Source organism: Aotus nancymaae, unplaced genomic scaffold (genome assembly GCF_030222135.1).
Source record: "Aotus nancymaae isolate 86718 unplaced genomic scaffold, 86718_ANA_hifiasm-v0.15.2.pri h1tg000011l, whole genome shotgun sequence".
Classification (NCBI taxonomy): Eukaryota; Metazoa; Chordata; class Mammalia; order Primates; family Aotidae; genus Aotus; species Aotus nancymaae.
Genome location: NW_026988422.1, coordinates 52423535 through 52442421, shown reverse-complemented (window position 1 = coordinate 52442421; position 18887 = coordinate 52423535). Strand labels below are relative to the sequence as shown.

General features: G+C 49.9%; 1 protein-coding gene across 2 annotated transcripts in view; it reads right to left on the bottom strand.

Annotated features, from left to right (window-relative positions):
• Window positions 1-214: 214 nt before the first annotated feature.
• The window catches only part of RAD51B (RAD51 paralog B), a 769161-nt gene continuing 750488 nt past the window's right edge, over window positions 215-18887 (bottom strand). The window contains exons 11-12 of one of the 2 annotated variants that reach the window (XM_021675056.2): window positions 8408-8448; window positions 215-321 (exon numbers count right to left, since the gene is read on the bottom strand). In XM_021675056.2, the coding sequence (XP_021530731.1) occupies window positions 283-321; window positions 8408-8448 (80 nt within the window). In that variant the 3' untranslated portion in view covers window positions 215-282. Of the gene's footprint in view, window positions 322-8407; window positions 8449-15895; window positions 17554-18887 lie in introns of those variants that run through there. The other variant, XM_012438152.2, reaches the window with a different exon arrangement.

Genomic DNA, 18887 nt, shown 5'->3' with positions numbered 1-18887 from the left:
AACAGGTAGGCTGCAAGGAGGGCAGACGCTCTAATCACTCTGCAGAAGACCCAGCTGGAGGAAATGACATCTCGTGTGGGCATCAAGGGTTGTAGGAGTGGGAGGAAGATTTAGAGGAGAGGTTTTTCACTGGAAACATTGTAAAACAATGACACCCTTTGCTGAAAGAGACAAGGAAGCAATTCCCCTGGAGGTTCAGAAAGTAGAATTATACTTGCTTTTGGATGTTAACTGTAGATCTGGAAGTCATGGTGGAAAACTAGGCTGGGTAACGCTGGATGCTCACCCAAAGTCTCCGTTCTGATTCCGGTGGCCCAGTTTCTAAGAGGAAGAGCAGAAGAGAGGACAGTTGAGTGCATCTGTGGAGGGCATGCAAAGACACTGGATAACAACCCGGGATTCCTTGTTTTTCTGAGCACCACATCAGGTATCAGGAAGGTGGAGATGGGATGTGAGTCTGCTGCTGACCAGCATTCTGACCTGGGGCTCACCCTGGCCACAGTTCTAACACCTGTGAGATGAGAGAATAAGATCTGATTCAAATGCAACAAAGTTTTAATAAAGATGTGTAACTGTTCGTGGCCTGCAGGGGTACAGGACTAGGGAGATGACATGAGACAAACACACACATGCGTGCGCGTGCGCGCACACACACACACATTCAGATATGGTTGTAATAGGGAACGGACAGTATTCTAAGGGAGAATGAGGCAGGAGAGCAACTGGTTTCACCTTTGGAGGAGGTAGGGCTCGAGTACGGTTGAGTAAGGTGCTGCTGGGTGGCTATGGAAGTAAAGAGGAGGAGGTGTCTCTGGAAGATAAAACAGGCGAACACAAAGAGGGAGCAGAAGACTGGGCAGGTGCAGAGGGGCAGCTCTGGGAGAGAGCAGCAGGTGGCTATGTGTGAGCACAGGAACATACCACAGAGCAGGGACCCAGGCAACATCTGCTGAGTGACAGTGGCGGCAGTGAGGTTGTACTGGAAGACAGGGGAAGCCCTCTTCCTGGCAGGGAAGCCACATGCGTGTGGAGTTCATGTGGGTTTCTAAAAGGGAGACAGGCCACTCTGATGGGCTCTGTGTCCAAGGACAGGGAGACCACAGGAGGAGAGGCCCAAAGGCCGAGAGGTAAGGTCCAGGGAGGAGATGGAAAGGGCTTCAATTCAGACAGCAACAGCGGGGTGGGAGGGATTGGAAAAATAGTGCAGAAGCTCCTTCAGGTGTCCAGAAGCGGATCAGACATGGAGGGAGTCAGAGAAGAAGATGGAGAGAATGTTGGGGGCTTTGAGCCTGGGCAGTGGGGAGGGTAGAAATACAGAAACAGAGACAAGCCGCCTCAGAAGAGGTTTGGGGAGGAGGTATCAGTTCAATTTTGTGCAGAAGTTCTACAGGGTGTCTAAGCAGAGACAGCCGGCAGAGCAGGCAGGTAGAAATGCAGGGATTTCGGGAGCTGGAAATCGGGGCCTCATGGAAGCACTGGCTGAAGATGTGGATGCAGAGGAGATAGAAGGGACTGCTGGGAGAGGAGACCGGGCAGGCAGAGGAGCAGGTAAAGAGCACTGGGACAGAGAGAAATGAAAGCCTGGCAGGAAGCCACCAGGAGAACCCATGGAGGGGATGCAAAGGGTGGGTGGGAAGCCAGCAACTCTGAGGAGGCAGCTAGGGCATGGCTCCTAAGTCACTGTTGTGAGGAGAACCACTGAGAATAGGCCCCAGCAGTAGCCGACGGCCAGGGCTGGAGAAGAGGAAGAGGAAAGGACCCTATGAGAAGTGTGTGATAAAGGGGACAAGAGTAGAGCTGGTATGCTGAGAGAAAGCCGTCTAAGGGAAGCCCTTGTGGGATGAGGAAGAGGACGCCATGCTTGTGGCTGTGCACCGGAAGCGCTGGAGATGCTGCCACACAACTTACGGTCCAGGCTGAGGACAGCGGCCACCTGATGTGGAAGACACAGGAGCTGTTGCATTTGGACCCAGGTATGGAAGTTAGTTTTGCAAAGGAGGTGAGGACATCCTCTGTTCTCGAGGGAGGGGAGGGTAGTGGTATGAGTGAGCAAAGTCTGAGGGGGTTGAAAGGAGACTCCAGGGGACCTGTGGGAAGGCCTGGACCTCACTGAGAGATTCTGCAGGTAGAAGGTAGAGGTAGGGGTCTGGAGCATCTGAGGAGAGTGACAGTGGCCAGCTGACTGTGGCCTGAGGGGAGAGCCGGGGACTCAGCCAGTGCTGGGCCTGCAGCTGCACCTTCTCTGGGGCCCACAGCCTCAGATGTGGAATGAATGGAGTGGATGGCCATGCGGGGCCCTCAGGGCAGGCCTGGGGAGAGTCAGGAGTGAGGGCGCTGAATGCCTGAGATCAGGTGGGCGAGGGAGCCCAGGGAAGCTCCTAGGGGAAAGGTGGGGGGACAAGAGCCAAGGTGAGAGCAGGAGAAAGGACAGGTGAGGGGAGGAAGCTGCAGCCAGACAGTGGACATCAGTAGCTGAGGTCTCAGGGTGAGTGGCTGGAGGTTCTGAGGGAGCCAGGCAGGTAGTGAAAGACAGTGCAGGGGCTGAGAAGTAGGGGCCCCAGAGGAGGGGCTGCAGCATGGAGAAGGAGCGGCTGGGCTGGCTGCAGAGCTGAGGAGCGACTGAGAAAGAGGCAGCAGCAGGGCCGGGGCCCAGAGCCTTGGCGGGGGAATTTGCTGTGCGCAGCCCTTCTCTTCATTAAGCAACTGCACCTGTTGGGAAGCCAGGTCGGCTCCCAGAGGCAAAGAGGGGCCTGCCCTGTTCATGCTCACTGAACCCAACTCCTTGAGGGCCTGGGCTGAGGTGCTGAGGCCTGAGTTTCATGCCTAGGGACTGAGATGCCGAGGGGAGGGCATCAAAGGCGACTCCTTCAGCTACTGACCCACGGCCCTGCCCAGGAGCACTCCGCGCGGCCGCTGGCTACCTGCAGCTGCTCTCCTTTTCCAGGGAGGTTAAAGCCCCATTCTAGGTCAGGCCCTTAGACATGGAGAGTCCAGCCGTTCCTTTTTCACAGCCCTGGGACTCCCTCATCGGGCGCAAGCAGGGCCCCTCTGAAGCGAAGAGCATCTCCTGCATGCTTCCACACCAGGAGCCAGGGAACTGGCCTAGGGAAGGACTCCGGGTTGGGCGGACAGGCCCTCGGCACTTCCCCTCTTAAAGACAGGCCAACAGCACAGCTGGACGCCCCACTCTCAATTTGTTCGGCTCAGTTGGATTCTCTTTCTCTCCCTGGTGAGCTTCAGTTTGGAGTTGTTTGCTCTTCATCAGCAGTTTCTGGAAATGTGGTGTTTGGAGAGGGTTGGGGAGGCCTAAGAAAAGGGAAGGGAACCCTGAGAGGCTGTGCCGGTGCCCAGCCACGCCCAGAGTGATCTCCTACGGGCATGTGCCATTCCTGACCCTCAGGCCTGCCACCTCATCAGACCCAGGTGTCCATCCTTAGGCCTCTCAGGACCTTTGGCCTCACACCACCCTTGGCTAGAAATTGCCAAGGGCTTCTTCCACCCAAACCAGAACCTTCCTTTCTTGATTCTTTCCCCTGAGGTCTGAGCTTTCTTTGCCTTTCGGCCTGGCTCTTCTTTCCTCTAGAGGCCTGTGTGAGAAGGGGCAGGAGGTAGGCTGGGCCTGTCCTCCTGGGCGATCGACACCCCATCCTCCTGCATTGCCAGCCCCCCTCTTCCTCCCCAGCACCCCACAGGATGGCCCTGGCCCTCCTTAGAGTGCACGTCTAAGGAGGTGGCCATGTGCTCCCTGCCCTTTCCTGGTGCCCCCTGGTATTTGTCCTCAGCAGAGGAGGGAGGCGCCAAGGCTTTGTGCAGAGACCCCGGGCAGAAGATAAATGGAATTTGCAATAAATCCAGGAGCAAAGTTGTAACTTGACTTAAAAACAAACAAAAGGGCCAGAACTGCACTTAAGCTCAGCAGAAGCTCATCTCCCAGTGTAAACAGAAAAGGGCGGACGTGGGCTGAGGAGCCTCTTGGGCCTGGGCTGGCAAGGGAGGGGTCTGGAGCAGGGCTGGCCGCAGACTTCCTCTGGAAGAGATGGGCTGTGGGGGAGGGTCTCGGTGGCCTTGTGAAAGGAGAAAGAAGGTGCTGGCATTGCTGTTGTTTGCCAGGCATTTTTCCATGACTTACCCTTTCGAAAGGATACTCTCAGGATCGGGACAAGAAGGTTGTTTTCAGACTGGTGCTGGGCAGATAAAGCTGGGTCTAATGGAGAGCAAACGGAAGTGCTGCCCTGAGCTCCCGGCCTCATCCCTCCCTGAACTGGAACACCGGAGCTCACTGAAGCCTTTCCACCGGCTCAGAGGGGCTGGGTGCACCACAATGGGCTTCCCTCAGTGGCCTGCCCGGCATGACCCTGGAAAGATCACTCTTGCTGCAATCACTGTGCCTCACCTAGAAGCGTGAGGCTGGACTTAAATTATGGCACCTTGTCTTTACATGTGACACTTTATATATGACACTCCATGGTTTACATGTGACACTCCCTAATTTCAATGTGCCTCCACATACCTGACCCTCCTCAACTACTCGAGGAGTTGGGTGGAACAGATAATATCATCATCTCATGGGCAGGAAAACTGACACAGAGAGGTAGAGACCTAGCCAAGGTCACACAGCCAATTAGCAGTTGTTCCAGATGAGTGCAGTGGGCAAGGTGGGTCCTGAGGTACAGTTCCGACTCAGTTAATAACAAATGGTGTCATCTTGAATGAGCTGCTTAACCTCTCTGAGCCTAGGCTTTGGTCTGAGGTGATTCCTTTCAAAGGTTAAACAGACTGGCTGCCACCCTCTTTGACTCTTTGTGGCTGGGTTTTTCAAAGTCAGGAACCCCAGGGAACCCAATCGTGTGTGGAGGACCAGATGAAACCAGTTTAAACATGGTACATCTTTCCGGAGCCTCATTTCTACACTCAGATATTTTGGGAGGGAAAATAGCCAACATAATGAAATCTTCTTTTAGATTGTAAAACAAGATGGTTATATTGTAGAAGAAGATGCAAAAATTCCAATTTTAAAAGCAAAACAGAAAATGTCAAGGACACACAGTGCTTGCTGCAGTCTGTGTCGGTTCTGCAGAGGATGTATTTGCTCTCTCCTGCCTCCTGGGAGCTTGGTGGGAGAGTTTGGGAAGTACTGCCAGGGGACCCACCCTGAGAAGCCTGGCTTGGCTCTTTCTAATGGGTATTCGAGCCTCACTAGGCAGTGAGCTGCCCATATTCCTGGTGAAGGTGAGATGGAGCTGTTTTCATAGCATCTTACACAAGGGTTCTGGTCTTAGGCTGTGCATTAGAATCACCTGATGAGCTTTCAAACAAGACTCATGCCCGAGTCCCCCCGCACCGGCCCAGGTGCACCAGAGTTCCTGGGAGTGGCTAGAGCACCCTGTGTTTTAAAACCTCCCAGGTGATTCTAAAGTGCAGCTTCTGCTGCCGACACTGACAGTTTAGACCTCAGAGTTCAGGGATCCCAACAGTGTCTCTGTCTCTGCCGGGAAACAGTGGCACAGACGGCCTGCTTTCTACCCCCTACCTACCAACCACACTTAGACTAGTGGGCAAATGAGACCCTAGCTTAAAAAGGGTGCGGAGATTAGGGGGCGGGTGGAGAACAATACGAAACTTTGTAGGGGGCAGGAAGGCTATACTGTGTTGGATAGCATCCCCCCAAATTCACGTCCTTCCCAGAGACTCAGAACGTGGCCTTATTTGGAAATAGGGTCGCTGTAGGTATAATTAGTTGAGACACAAGAGTGGGGTGGGCCCTTCCTCCAATCTGACTGCTGTCCTTATGAGAAGAGGGAGAGAGCACACGTGCAGACAGAGGTGCAGGCCCAGGCAGAGCAGGAGCTGGAGGCGGCCTGGGACAGGCTCTCTCTCCCTCAGCGCACCCAGAAAGAACCGCCCTGCCACAACACCTTGATTTTGGACTTCTCGGCTCCAGAAATGGGAAATAATGAATTTCTGTTATTTTAAGTAAAACTTGACCAAGTCAGCCCTATGGGAAACGAACGCAGAGGCTAATGTCAGTGAGTCCTCCCTTGTGGGGCTGGAGGGGCAGGGGCTCAGCACCTTCCTGGCTGCACCGATGGGCATCTGGGGAACCACAATGTTGCTGGCTTGATGCCAGTGGTTCTGTGAAGGAAATGAACATCGGTGGGCTCATTTTGCTGAAAAGCTGAGGGACAGAGTAAACATGACCTGTCGAAAGCATCACTCTCTGAAGAAAAGACAAGAACACAGGAGCCAGTTCATGTACCCATTCATTCATTCACTCACTCACTTGCTGACCACCCCCTCATGGAGCGCTACCATGGATTCCCAGAACACACAAGTACACTAGACCAGAGCAGCCTGGCCCTGTCCTCAGGGAGCCTGAGCTGATGCTCTGCTCATCAATGAGGAAGCAGGCCCATGGGCGCTAAGATTTCTCCAACCTGGACATTCGGTGACTTAGAGGGAGGCAGAAGGGCGGCCCCAGGGACCATGGCACTGCCACTGGGGCATTTTCCGTGGTCACAGCTGTTAAAGAGGCAGGGCTGAGGAAGGGCTGAGGGGCTGTACACCCTTGAGGATGTGAAGCCGGCCCCCTGCTCTCCTGGGGCATCTGGTGAAGCACACTTTACTGGAGAGCTGGGGGGATCAGTGACAAAAAGCAGCCCGCCTGGCTGGTGCAGCCACTGGCAGGACACCGCGGGAGGTGAGATGGGCTCAGTAACCATCGATAATTGTACAAAACTGAAAATCTCTAGAATATTTCCAGTCCTTTGCACTTATCAAACATCACACTGGAAACACTGGCAAGTTGTGCAGGACTCTTTCCAGAAGGAAGGAAACTTCACCCCTGTGGCCTTGTGCAGGGGGAGTTTCTTGGAGTTTCAGCCTGGGAGTGGGCCGGGCTTCCTGTTCTGGGCTCACCCCACCTCCAGCCACTCTCGCGTGCACCTGGACTCACCACAAAAGGCGACTTTCTAGACGGACTCCCCAGCCAGGAGACGTCTCTGCTTCTCAGGCTCTTCGGTTTTCCCTTCACATTTTTGGGAGTTACATGACACCCAGCAGCCAGCGATCCTGGCGGACTAAGAAATACAAAGTTCAGGGCCTGAGGCCACTACGGCCTCCACTGTGGTTTTTCTGGAGCTCCATTTCATTTGGGCTAGAGGTGAACGCTTCCCTCCAGAGACCCCAGCAGGCAGGCACTGAAGAAAGTTGAAGAAACAGTTTCTTCCTCCGTGGCAGGGTAGTCTTTGTCTGGCATGGATGCAGCCTGACAGCATGGGGACAGGCGGCCCAGGGCGGCTGCAGGGCTGGACACACTGAAGGAGCGGCTGGAGGTGAGACGCGTGTGCCATGGGCTCCCTCTCAGTCTTCGAGACAGCCTGACAACAGCAGTAATCATTAGCTCCGCAACTGTTTTCACTATAAGTCCATGTTGACTGACACTTAAACAGAATTAAAATGCAACAACTGTTTGCAGTTAACTTGGCCTTTTACGACCTCATGGACTTTTATGAGGAAGTCTTGGGTCACCTTATTTTCAAAGGGAAGCCAGCAGGTATGATGGGGACCCCAAGAAAGAGCTGAGAGCAGACCCCAAATCAAAAAGGTAAATGAAAAAAGCAGTAACCTGTTTTATGTTTGTAAAAGCAACACGTGGTCACGGGACAATTTGGAAGACACATGAAAGTTTAAAAAATAAAGTAGAAGCCACCCATCCCTACAGACAACCGTCAGTGTTCTGGGCTATGTCTACCCTTGCTGATTGTGAAAATACGTCTTTGCATGTGTGCCTTAAAAACAAAAATGGAAGCAGATTTGGCACTACAGTTCTTGATTTCACACGTGAGGGTCTAAAAACCTGTAATATTTCAGGTAAATTTGATATAGGGATCAATAAAGAGAATAAAATTAACCTACAAGCCATTCAGGGCCTAATCCATAAGGCACTCCATTAGGTAGTATGCCGGATTAGAGATGTCTGACGTTCAGACCCTGGCCTTGACACCCTAGAGGGACGGGAGAGGAATGGTAAGAACAGCACTGATAGTCACATCCTCAGCTCCAGACATTGGGCCCTCAAAATGGTTTGCTGCATTAAGCAGAGTGCAGCCCATCCCGAAGGCTCCTCGTTATTTATTCATTCAACAAATATGTACCTGTGCCTACTGCATGTCAGGTGTGGGTGTTTAGGTTTTAGAACAGGGAAGGGCTGTGGTGAGAGCAGCATTTCAGGAGATTTATACGAGCACTGCTGACCAGATGGAAAGGCATGATGGGTAATACTATGTGTTGACTTGCCTAGGTCATAGTACCCAGATATTTGGTCAAATACTAGGCTAGGTGTTGCTGTGAAGGTATTTTTTAGATGACATTAACATTTCCATCAGTAGACTTTGAGTAACCAGATTACCTTCCATAATGTGGGCAAGCCTTGTCCAATCAGTCGAAGTCCTGAAGAGAAAAGACCGTGGTCAGATTTCAGATTTGCCAGCTTCCACAACTGCATAAACCAATTTCTTAAAATCTATTTGCCTATTATCTGATATCAGTCTATTATGTATCATCTATCTATCCACCCATCCATCCATCCACCTCCCCCGCAACCCATCCACCAATCTATCTACATCCATACCCTGTTGGTTCTGTTTCTCTGGAGAACCCTGAGTCATAGAGATGGGAATGGACAAAGTCAGGAAGAGGGAGGTCAGCTGGGCCAGTCAAGATGCTGGGAGGGGTATGCGAATGTCTATGTTTGTGTGAACATCATAACTGTGTGTGTATGCTTATGCCAGCATATGTGTGTCTGTGCCTGTGTGTATATCTGTACCTGTCTGTATGTCTTTGTGTTATATCTGTATGTGTGTGCCTGTCTGTATATCCACGAGTATGTCTGTGTCTGAGTGTCTGTGTATTGGTGCATGTCTACATGAGTCTGTGTCAGTGTGTGTGTTTATCTACATGAGTGTCTGTGTCCAGTGGGGGCTGCAGGCAGTTGAGTCAGCTTACTGGGAGGGAGAGTACAAGCTGGGTCTGGGGACCAGACAGGAAGGTGGACAAGCAGGAAGGCAGGTCACATGGTGGGCAGAGCTGGAGCAGTCCATGGAAGGAAGCAGAAGACCCAGGCAGCTTAGGGAACAGGAGGGCCAGAGGTCACATGTAGTACAGAGAGGTCTTTGGGGGCAGTTTAGGGACATACCCATGCCATTCATGCCCAGGGATGGGTTTTTCAAAGGACCAAGCAGGTTGGGACAATAAGGCTTGCAGTGGAGAGGAAGAGCTGGAGTCGAGGCCCATGAGAATGGTGAAGAGAAATAGGGCAGTCAGGGTGGGAATTGGTTTGGAGTCAATGATGACTTCAGTTTTAGACCTGTTGGGCTTGTTGCAACCACAGAATAAGACTTCTTTCAAGGGTGAGGAGGGGTAGTGACCAGTGTCATGTTCCAGAAAGAACAAGGAAAATGCAGAGTGAGAAGAAGCTATTGGCTTTGACAAGAGGGAGGGGAGGCAGTGGGCCTCCATGTGGAGGGCAGCATTTGTGGGCCCCCTACTATGAATATATAGAAACGAAAGAACAGGAGAATACCACATGAATGGCGGCAGAGCTGAGTGACGGGAGCCCTGTGCAGATCTGAATGAAGAATGAAACTCGGTCGTCAACACATTCAGGCCTGATCCCATTAAGAACTTCCTCTGAGAGTTGGCAAACTGATATCCTTTAATCATGCCTTATATTTATAAAGGCCTTTCTCCAAAGAACTCCAAGTGCTCAGAGATGTTAATTAATGCACTCTCCCAGCCTGCTTTAGGGAAAAGTTGGTGGCAGGTATCATCACTATGTTTGTAGGCATGGAAACTGGCAGACATGAGAATGATGCTGCCAACCAAGGCCACAAAGCTAGTCTGTGGCCAGGAAGGAAGAAGTTCAGGGAGATGTCCTACCTGGCTCTCCTTCTGCAGCTAGGCCATCCTACATCACCCACATCTTGCCAGGACCCTCCCCCTCCACCCCCCACAAATTACTGGTGAGACTTGGCTATGAGACCAACTACAGGGTCTGAAGCTTCAGAGAGTGGCCTCAGGATAATCCCAGAGGGATCCTGGGGCCAGATGTGGGGCTTGGGGACCAGGTCTTTTGTCTGCTCCATCTTGGACTACATGGGAACCTAAGCAGCTTACTTATGCTTACTTATTTACTACCAGCAAATGCTGAAATCAAACAATAACAACATTTCCAAATTCAAGAAAGCATGCAGTCACTCAGTTTGTGTTTCACAGGTACCCGCACATAAGAATTCTCTAGCACTGTAAAGGAAATACCCCAATCCTTATGCTTCAGGCTGTGCAAACCCAAACCATGTGCTCAGAAGCAAAATGCTCTCTAAATGCCAAGAATATCCAGGACAGCCCACTAAGAAGATACTTTGGTCACCTCTGGTGGTGACCCATGATGACACCTGCCACCAACTTTTCCCTAAAGAAGGCTGAGAGAGTGAATTAATTGATATTTTTGAGCACTTGGAGTTCTCTGGACAAAGGCCTTTATAAACATAAGGCATGATTAAAGGGTATCAGTTTGCTAACTCTCAGAGCTTGGGTTTTATCAGGCCAAGAAAGGAAGGGAATGCCAGGGGTCCCAATGGCGGAGGTGATCTGCAAAGCCCTCTACTGTGGCCCCGGAGGGTGCAGATGTAGGGACTATTAACCTAAAGGCATGCAGTCCTCCCTGAGACTGTACCTGCCAATGCCTGCCGAGCCCTGTGGGCTGCCGATACCCAGGCTGTTGGATAATGAGGACTGGCTCCTGTGGGATCAGTTAAGCAGTACATATTCCCAGTCTAGAGTTTAATACCCTAGACATGGGTGGACATGGGAAACTCAAGGGCCACCAGCATGCTGGCCCAATGCCAAAGTTTAATTAGGCCCTAAATCTCCAGTGATTACACTAGGGGCCCAATCCCCTGAGGCCAGCCAAAGGGAGAAGCATCCCGAACAGCATTGCATCGGCCTCCTTTGAGTCTCTCCCCTCAACTCATTGTTTGCTGAGACGTTGCTTGTTAGTGCAAAGAATCCCTTCCGAGTCACTGAGTAGCTGTACAGAAAATCAGAGGGCCACTGCCTAACGATCTCAGCCGTCTCCTCAGGTAGGCTGTTTCCCACACCTGCCTCCTGCATCCCATGGAACCAGGAGTCCTGCAGGGGACAGGGTATAGACGAGCACAATCACACTTCCATTCTTGGGTTTCCGTGGGTGTTTGGTCAGAAGTCAGCAAAACTATGACTTGCTCAGAAAACAGAATGATTAGGCTCTTTGGGAGACCCCAGAGGCCCAATCACTCTGCAGGGCCAGGGCCTGGGACCTGCAAGTGAAGCCTAATCTTTTTGGGAGGCCCTGGGGAGGAAAAGGGTTATGTGAAGTGGTTCTGAAAGGAGGAAGGACCTGAGAATTTCAAAGAACCTCTGTCTTTTCCTTCCTGTCTCCATCCTTCTTTCAGAGCCCTGGAGGGGAGCATTCCAGCTTCTTACAATTATGGTGAAGAGGGCCAACACCAACATGTCACTCAAGGCCCAGACCCATTTCATGATCTGGGTGGGCATGGGTGAGAATAACATTTCCACAGAACTGATTGATGAAGGACATGGGTACAAGTTTAATGTAGGTGGGGCTGATCTGAAGGAAGGTTGTGAGAAGAAAACCTTTCTTGTCTTTCTCTGACTTTGTTTTCATTCGAAGAGAGCAGGATTAAGTTCTCAGGTCTTGGAGTCACATGGCTGGGGTCTGCAGCCTGGAGGAGATCACCTGGCCATCTGGTTGTACCCGTTTGGGCACCTACTTGCTCACCCCATCCTTCCTCTACTAGCAATGAGTTTCCTAAACGGCATGGCCAGATTCCTACCTTGTGCAACTTCTGCTGTAGCTGGAGAAGGAGCATTTGAGCCTCCTTGGTGTTCATGAAATGAGTTCTGATATGTTAGAATAACGTCCAGCACATAGTATGTTTTGTATGGCAGCATCCTTTCCCCCTCTTCAGCGGGGGGTTGGTTGGCTATGGAGATTTGCCCACACTGCCACAACTCCTGGCGGCCCCTGTGTTCAAAGAGTGTGGGAATAGGGTACTGACCGATGTCCGATGGTCAGCACCGCAGTGGGCCATAAAGCAGCAGCAAAGGGAGCAGCCAGCTCAGATAGGGCGCAGGAGATGAAAGCCAGCCGTGTTTTCCTTTCCAAAGTGCTGCCGTGTTCCTGAAGGCCTGCAGCTTCCTCTGCCCTGCTGGGTTTTTTTTTTTTTCTTCCCAGTTCCTCTCAGTGATATCTTAAGAGGCAAAGTTCCAGCACTAACAGGAGGTCTTTTGTTCTCCTTTTCTCAAAGTGGACTTTAACCCAGTTACTACAGACTGAGTCACTGTAAAAACAAACAAATAATAATAATACTCCATTTTCTTAAAGGCTCTTCCATGCCTGCTGACAGAAAAGGGGAACCTGACACTGCCCTGGGCCTGTGGGGCTCCTCCCCGCCTCCGCCTTCTGGAGGCACAGCCCACGAGAACCTTCCAGAACACACTGAAGCCCAGCACCGTGAACTGTTCAGCTAGGCTCTGGCTTGTTGAGAATTTCATCTGACTTGGAGGGGCCCATGGACTCTGAGGAATTTGGGTCTCAGCATAGTCCTGGTGGGCTTTACCCCAGACCGAGGAATGCTTGTTGTACTCCTGGATCTGCACACTCTAAATTTGAGACTTGTGTCCCCTCTCCACCCTTTAGTTACTTTATATGTATGTGGATCAGGGTATTAGACACTGCAATTTTATCAGAAAGGACTTTACGATGATAATAGCTTCCTGCTCTGTAAAGGATGACAGGGCAAACTAAGCATACTAGTGCAGAAATCCACTTAATGAAAGTTTCACCAGGCACTTAGTTAGGCATTGGGGTTACAGAGATGAGAAAGGCCCTTTTCCTGCCTTCGGGGAGACAGACCTGTACATAACTGAGCATGGCGACTTCCCATATAAGTAACAAGGACATGTGCTAAGGGTGTGGGCACAGCAAGAAGAGGATGGCCATCTGTCTGGGGAGCGCTGGGAATGTTCCCTTAGAGGAGACTGAGTTTGAGCTGAGTCTTGAACTATGAGTAGATGTTCGCGTCTAGGGCAGATTGAGGGAGAGGGGGTATAACTGAGGGATGAAGGCCGTGGTAAGCTGGGACCTGCCATTGTGCAAGCCCTCTCTAATCACTGTCCAGGCATTTTTGCCTCCATGCTTGGGTAAGAGCTGGACCTTCAATTTCCTTAGGAGGAGCAGACCCTGATGAACATGCCACTGGCTTCAGGACTCTGGTCCCAGATGTTAATGACATCAGACATTAAGATCTGCTTTGGGCCACTACCCTCTGGACTCATGCCAAAGAGCATAGCCATGGCTCCGAATGGGTGTCATTGCTCGTGTTCTCCAATAAGTTGTCACCTACTGTGTTCCTGACTCATTGGAGCTCAAATGCACAGTGCAACATATTCATGCCTGCAATGAAAAACCAGTTCAGTTGCCTGGAAAATGCCTACTCACCTCCAACCCCCATTTGCAAGACTTCTTGACTGTGAAGTATCCCCAGAAGCTGTGGGCAGAGTTAGCAGCACTCCCCCTTGTGCTCCTGTGGCTCGTTCTTCTAACCTTGACTCAGGCTCTAACTGTCACGTAACCTGTGATTTCTCCTTTTCCCCGAGTACGCCTCCTCCTAGCTGAGTTCCTGGATAGGGAATGACACCTAACACATTTCTAAATCCTTGGTCTGAAGCATAGTATTTGGTTCATGGACATACAAGGTGTCCAGTAGACATCTGTTAAGTGGACACATGAATGAATGAATGAGGTTTGAGTCGGTGTGCTGTGCTTGGTTTGACCATGGTATCAACAGGAGGCTTTGCTTCATCATCAATAATAAAATGGTAAGGCTTAGCTTAAGGAATTCCTGCTGATACCACCTCTTTATGTAGAAGTAGATTTCTCTTCTTGGAAGCTACTTGTACTTGAGAATTTAGATTTAAAGTCAGACCGAGACCGCCATGGGTCTCTAGGACAATTTTTCTAAGCTGGTCCCCACGTTAGCAAATCTCAGGAGTGAAAGCAGAAGGATCTTCATTTACTCTGCTGGGTTTGTGTCCCCGAGATACAGTCCTTTCCATTTCAACATCAATCATTTGAAAAGTAAACACCTCGCCTTCTTGTGACCTGGCAAAAATTGGGTAGACTTCTCTCCATCAGGGTCAATTTACATCTGTGTCCTTTTTTTTTTAACTTTTAGGTTTGGAGGGTACATGTGAAGGTCTGTTATATAAGTAAACTTGTGTTACAGGAGTTTGCTGAACAGATTATTTCATCACCCAGGTATTAAGCCCAGTACCAAATAGTTATCTTTTCTGCTCTTCTCCCTCTTCCTCTCTCTCCTCCCACCCTCCACCCATGAGTAGATCCCAGTGTTTGATGCTTCCTTATTCGTGTTTATAAGTTCCTATCATTTAACTCCCACTTATAAGTGAGAACATGTGGTATTTGGTATTCTGTTCTTGAATTAGTTTTGTAAGGATAATGGCCTTTGGCTCCATCCATGTTCCTGCAAGAGACATGATCTTATTCTTTTTTATGGCTGCATAGTATTCCACAGTGTATGAAGTCTTATCAAAGACAGGGGCAGTGGGAGTCTCATTTCATAGGGAAAATGTTCCTTGGCTGGTCCTTCCTTCCCAACTCTCTATTCTATCATCCTCAATGTCCCCTAACAACCAGGAGTGGATGACAGTAAACAATTTCAGTGTTGGGACTGAGTTGGCCATGCCCCACTGGGTATGGTTCCCCAGACAATGCACAGCTCCTGGTCTAGCCTCAGCTCATTTTTCTGCTGTGGAAGAGCACAGGCCCATCCTCAGATTGCCTCTTCCAGATTACAGCTTTAAGAGGAGTAAAAAATTCCAGGAACAAGCTTCATCTCAATGACAGTAGTTGGTTAATTTCTTCTGAGAAAATGGAAACCTTGGTCTCCTGATGTGTGCAATGACAGGCACAAGAGGAATTTTCCAATACAACAAGGGAATGAATTTTCTAAGGACAGCCTGGCCGAGAAAAGCCGCCATCTGACCGTGAACCAGAATTGGGTAACGTGGCACCCTTGGAGCAGCAGAGGTGACCGGCTGGAACAGTCAGCCAGGAGGACAGCTGCACTCCCCACCACCTTCTGGGTGTGTTGCCAAGGTCTGCCACTGACGGGATTAGTGACTGCAGGACAGCCGGAACATTCGCAGTGCCATTTCCTAATGGTGGGAAGAGACATATCTTGATTCTACTTCTGTAGGAGGTGGTAATGAGGAGTAGCTGAAAGCTAGATGGGTTCTTTAAAACCTGTGACAGAAGTGGCGCACGCCAGGCCTATCTGTTGTGTAGGAGCTTTTACAGCAGCCCAGCTGTTTCCTTCTACGAATTCATTTATTACTCTCTTGGTCCACTCATTGGGCACTACTCTACCGGGAACACGGTCCTATGAACCAGACAAAGCTGAATTGTCTTAGTCTCTTAGTTTTGTTCTTCCCAATTCCCTTCGTGGGGCCATTGTTCTCCCTAGCCCCTTTCTTTCTGATCCCATTTTCAAAATTCTGAGCTTAGGATACTGTGAAAAGGCCTAGGAGAAGGGATGAATCACCTCCATGGTTGAAAACCCACTGAACAGCTGTCAAAGTTTATAATTGTCCTCCATGAACCCCTGGAAACCTTCTAGGACCCCTTGGAGATGCTCCTTACTGATTGGAAAAAAAAAGTTTTGGTATGATGAATTCTCAGTGCCAGGTAGAAACGAAACCTTTCCAAAGCTGTTACTGTCGGTGAGAAGTTCACCCTGGTGGTGATGTTTAGGATATCAGATACTCTGTGCCTCTTGCCCTATAAGCACCTGTTGTGGAAAAGGCTGAAGAATTTGAATTTCCAAAATAAAATGGAGAACAGACATGGGATAAGAAACAGGAAACACAGCTGCTGGTCTCTCAAATCATCTTTTTTCCCCTGATTTTGGAAAATACATGTTAATGGGAGGAAACTTGAAAAAAAAAAGATGATTCCACAAAAGAAATAAAAGTCCAGTATAATCTGACTGCCCAGAGATAGCACTGTTGACATTTTTGATACATATTTTCCAGTTAAAATGTACATAATACTTTTTTTCTTACAGAACTGCTACGTTGTATGCATAGTGCTTTATGATCTGTTTTTTCTCTTTAATGATGTGGTGCGATCATTTTCCCATGAGACTAAGCCTTCTTCTGACACATAATTTTAACAACTACCTAGTATTCCATCATATAGATGTTAATTTAACTAATACCATACAGTTGAACATTTAGGTTGTGTCCATTTTTGCTACTATAAATAACACGATGCAGACACTGGGGAGACTGACTCAGCCTGCGCCCTTGTTCTGGTCAGAAGTCACTTAGTCCCTCCTTAATAGTCATTGGCCATTTGATGGGCCAGATAAACTTCACAAGCCTTGCTCTGAACACAAGGACAAATTTAATCTATTCGAGCTAGGAGTGGCCTTGGATGTTCTTTTAATTCCGCAGAAACACTGATGTAAAAAGACAGTCATATTCAATTCATTTATTCATAGATGCCTCATTTCAGACAAAACAGGCTCCCTTGACCGATTTCCCTTTGGCCCTGGACATCTTTTCTACAAGATAGGCAAGCTCATTGTAACAGCAAAGGAAGCGAAACGTCTTTAGCAAGGTAAACCTGTAGAAGCAACTGGAAACATGTCTTCTAGGGTGAATCATTTTAAAATCATCTTCCGTGTTTAGGATTTTCCATGTAAATGTTCTGCTCCATTAGAGTAGATAATTGGGAGGGGAAGAGAATAGAAGTTCCAGCGCTCCTAGTGTGCTGAGGTGTTTACGCTGTGGTTTGTCTAGGCAAAGGGGAAGGCATCGGCTCAGACGCACTGAGCAAGTACTCAGCGGAGAAACTGGGGCAAAGTCTAGGCTGCTGGATCCTAGTTTGTCTCAGTCTCAAGAAACTCAAGCTGCTACAGAGGGTGTGTGTGTGGGGTGCCTTAGTTCACCTCCTGTTTCTACATCCCTGGTCCTTTAGCCCAGCAGCAAGCCAGGGAGAAAACGTACTCCACAGTGGAGGGGCACGGGCCCTGCGCCTGGGACATCTGGTCTGGGGAGGGGCACCTGAGCAGGTCACCTGTCACTTCATTGCTCCCTTTCTCTTTCTTGTAGCCGTATACACATCTCCAGCAGTCACGGGATGAGACTGCTAAGGACAAAATTCTCATTGGACTGCCAAAATCTCATGCCTGTAATCCTAGTGCTTTGGGAGGCTGAGGTGGGTGGATTGCTTGAGGCCAGGAGTTTGAGATCAGCCTGGGCAACGTAATGACACCCCACCTCTACAAAAAATTAAAAAATTAGCTGGGCATGGTGGCACACCTGGAGTCCTAGCTGCTCCGAAGGCTGAGGTGGGGGGATTGCTGGAGCCCAGGAGTCCAGTTCGGCTTGGGTGATAGAGCAAGATGTCTCTACAGGAGAAAACGAAAGAAAGGGGCATGGCGTAGGAATGCACATAATGGTAGACATGTGCAAAAAAATATGGGTGGGGAAGAAATACTCATGTGAGCACACACAGACTCTCTTGCTCTCTCTTTTCCTTTCTCTCTCTCTCCCCCACCGCCTCACTCACTCATAGTTTAATGGGGTTTCTGGGAGAGGAAACTGTGGTCTCAAATGTGTATGAAAAGTCCTGGAACACGCTCTCAAAAGCCCATGGGGGTGGGAAGCAGGAGGAATCACAAGATTGCCCTTAGGCAAACATTTTCAGCTGCCCTAATGTGTCATCAGACACCCCTGCCCAGCCTGACAAGCCCACATACACAAACAAAGTGCCCCCGTGAGCCATTCCTTTCCCAAGCCGCTGAGGGGTCTTCTGGGAGTTGGAAAGGATTCTTTCTGAGCTGATCCGGTGCTGGCTGATGAGCTCAGCTGTCTCCTCTTCTAGGAAAGATTTACTGCAACAGAGCATGGCTGCCTTCCATCCCCCTCCCCAGTCATCTTTCTTCCAAGTCAGAGACTGAGGCTGGGGAAGTTGACAGACGGAATGCTGGGAAGAGATCAATATTTCTTCCTTGGGTGGTTGAGGAGCTGCACAGACAGTGAGAGCCTCTCTTCACGCCCATAATGAGACAATAGTGGCATCACTATAAATGCCAGCTGTGATACATTCTCCACTTCCAGCTAGCCCAGGTGCCAGGCACCTGCACCTTGGCATCTGGAGACTAAGAAGGAAGGGCCCGTGCCCATTTGCCAACCTTTTATACTAATGATGTGAATTCCCTCTTGTCCCATTGGATTTCATCTCTCCCTCCCCATCAGACCTATAGAGACAGGCCCTAATCGGTTCCTCCTACTATTTTCTTCTCTTTGCCACTAGAAAAACTTGGCCCCTACCTGCAGCTTCTGCCCCCTCAGCATCAAAGGGCCCAGTGATCATTGGCCGGTGAGAGCTAGAGAGCCCTCTGTGGGCCCGGTCCTGTTCCAAGGAGCTCTCACGTATTAACTCATTTAGTCCTTAGAACAATTCCATGAAGTGGGCAGTTACTATTCCCAGTTTTCTAGATGAGACTTCTGAAACCCAGAGAGGTTCATTAACTTGCCCAAGGTCCCACAGCTAAAGAATAGAAAATCTGAACTTAGCAGCATAGCTCTGGGGTCCTGCCCTCAAGGCCATGCTGTGGATGGGAATAAAACGGTTCCAGTTCTGCCAGCCCTTGCTGCTGGCCCAGTTCTGACTTGGGGCCTCAGTCTGACAACAGGACTCTGTCTTGCTTCTGTGCCTAGATTCCTTCTCTAGAGAC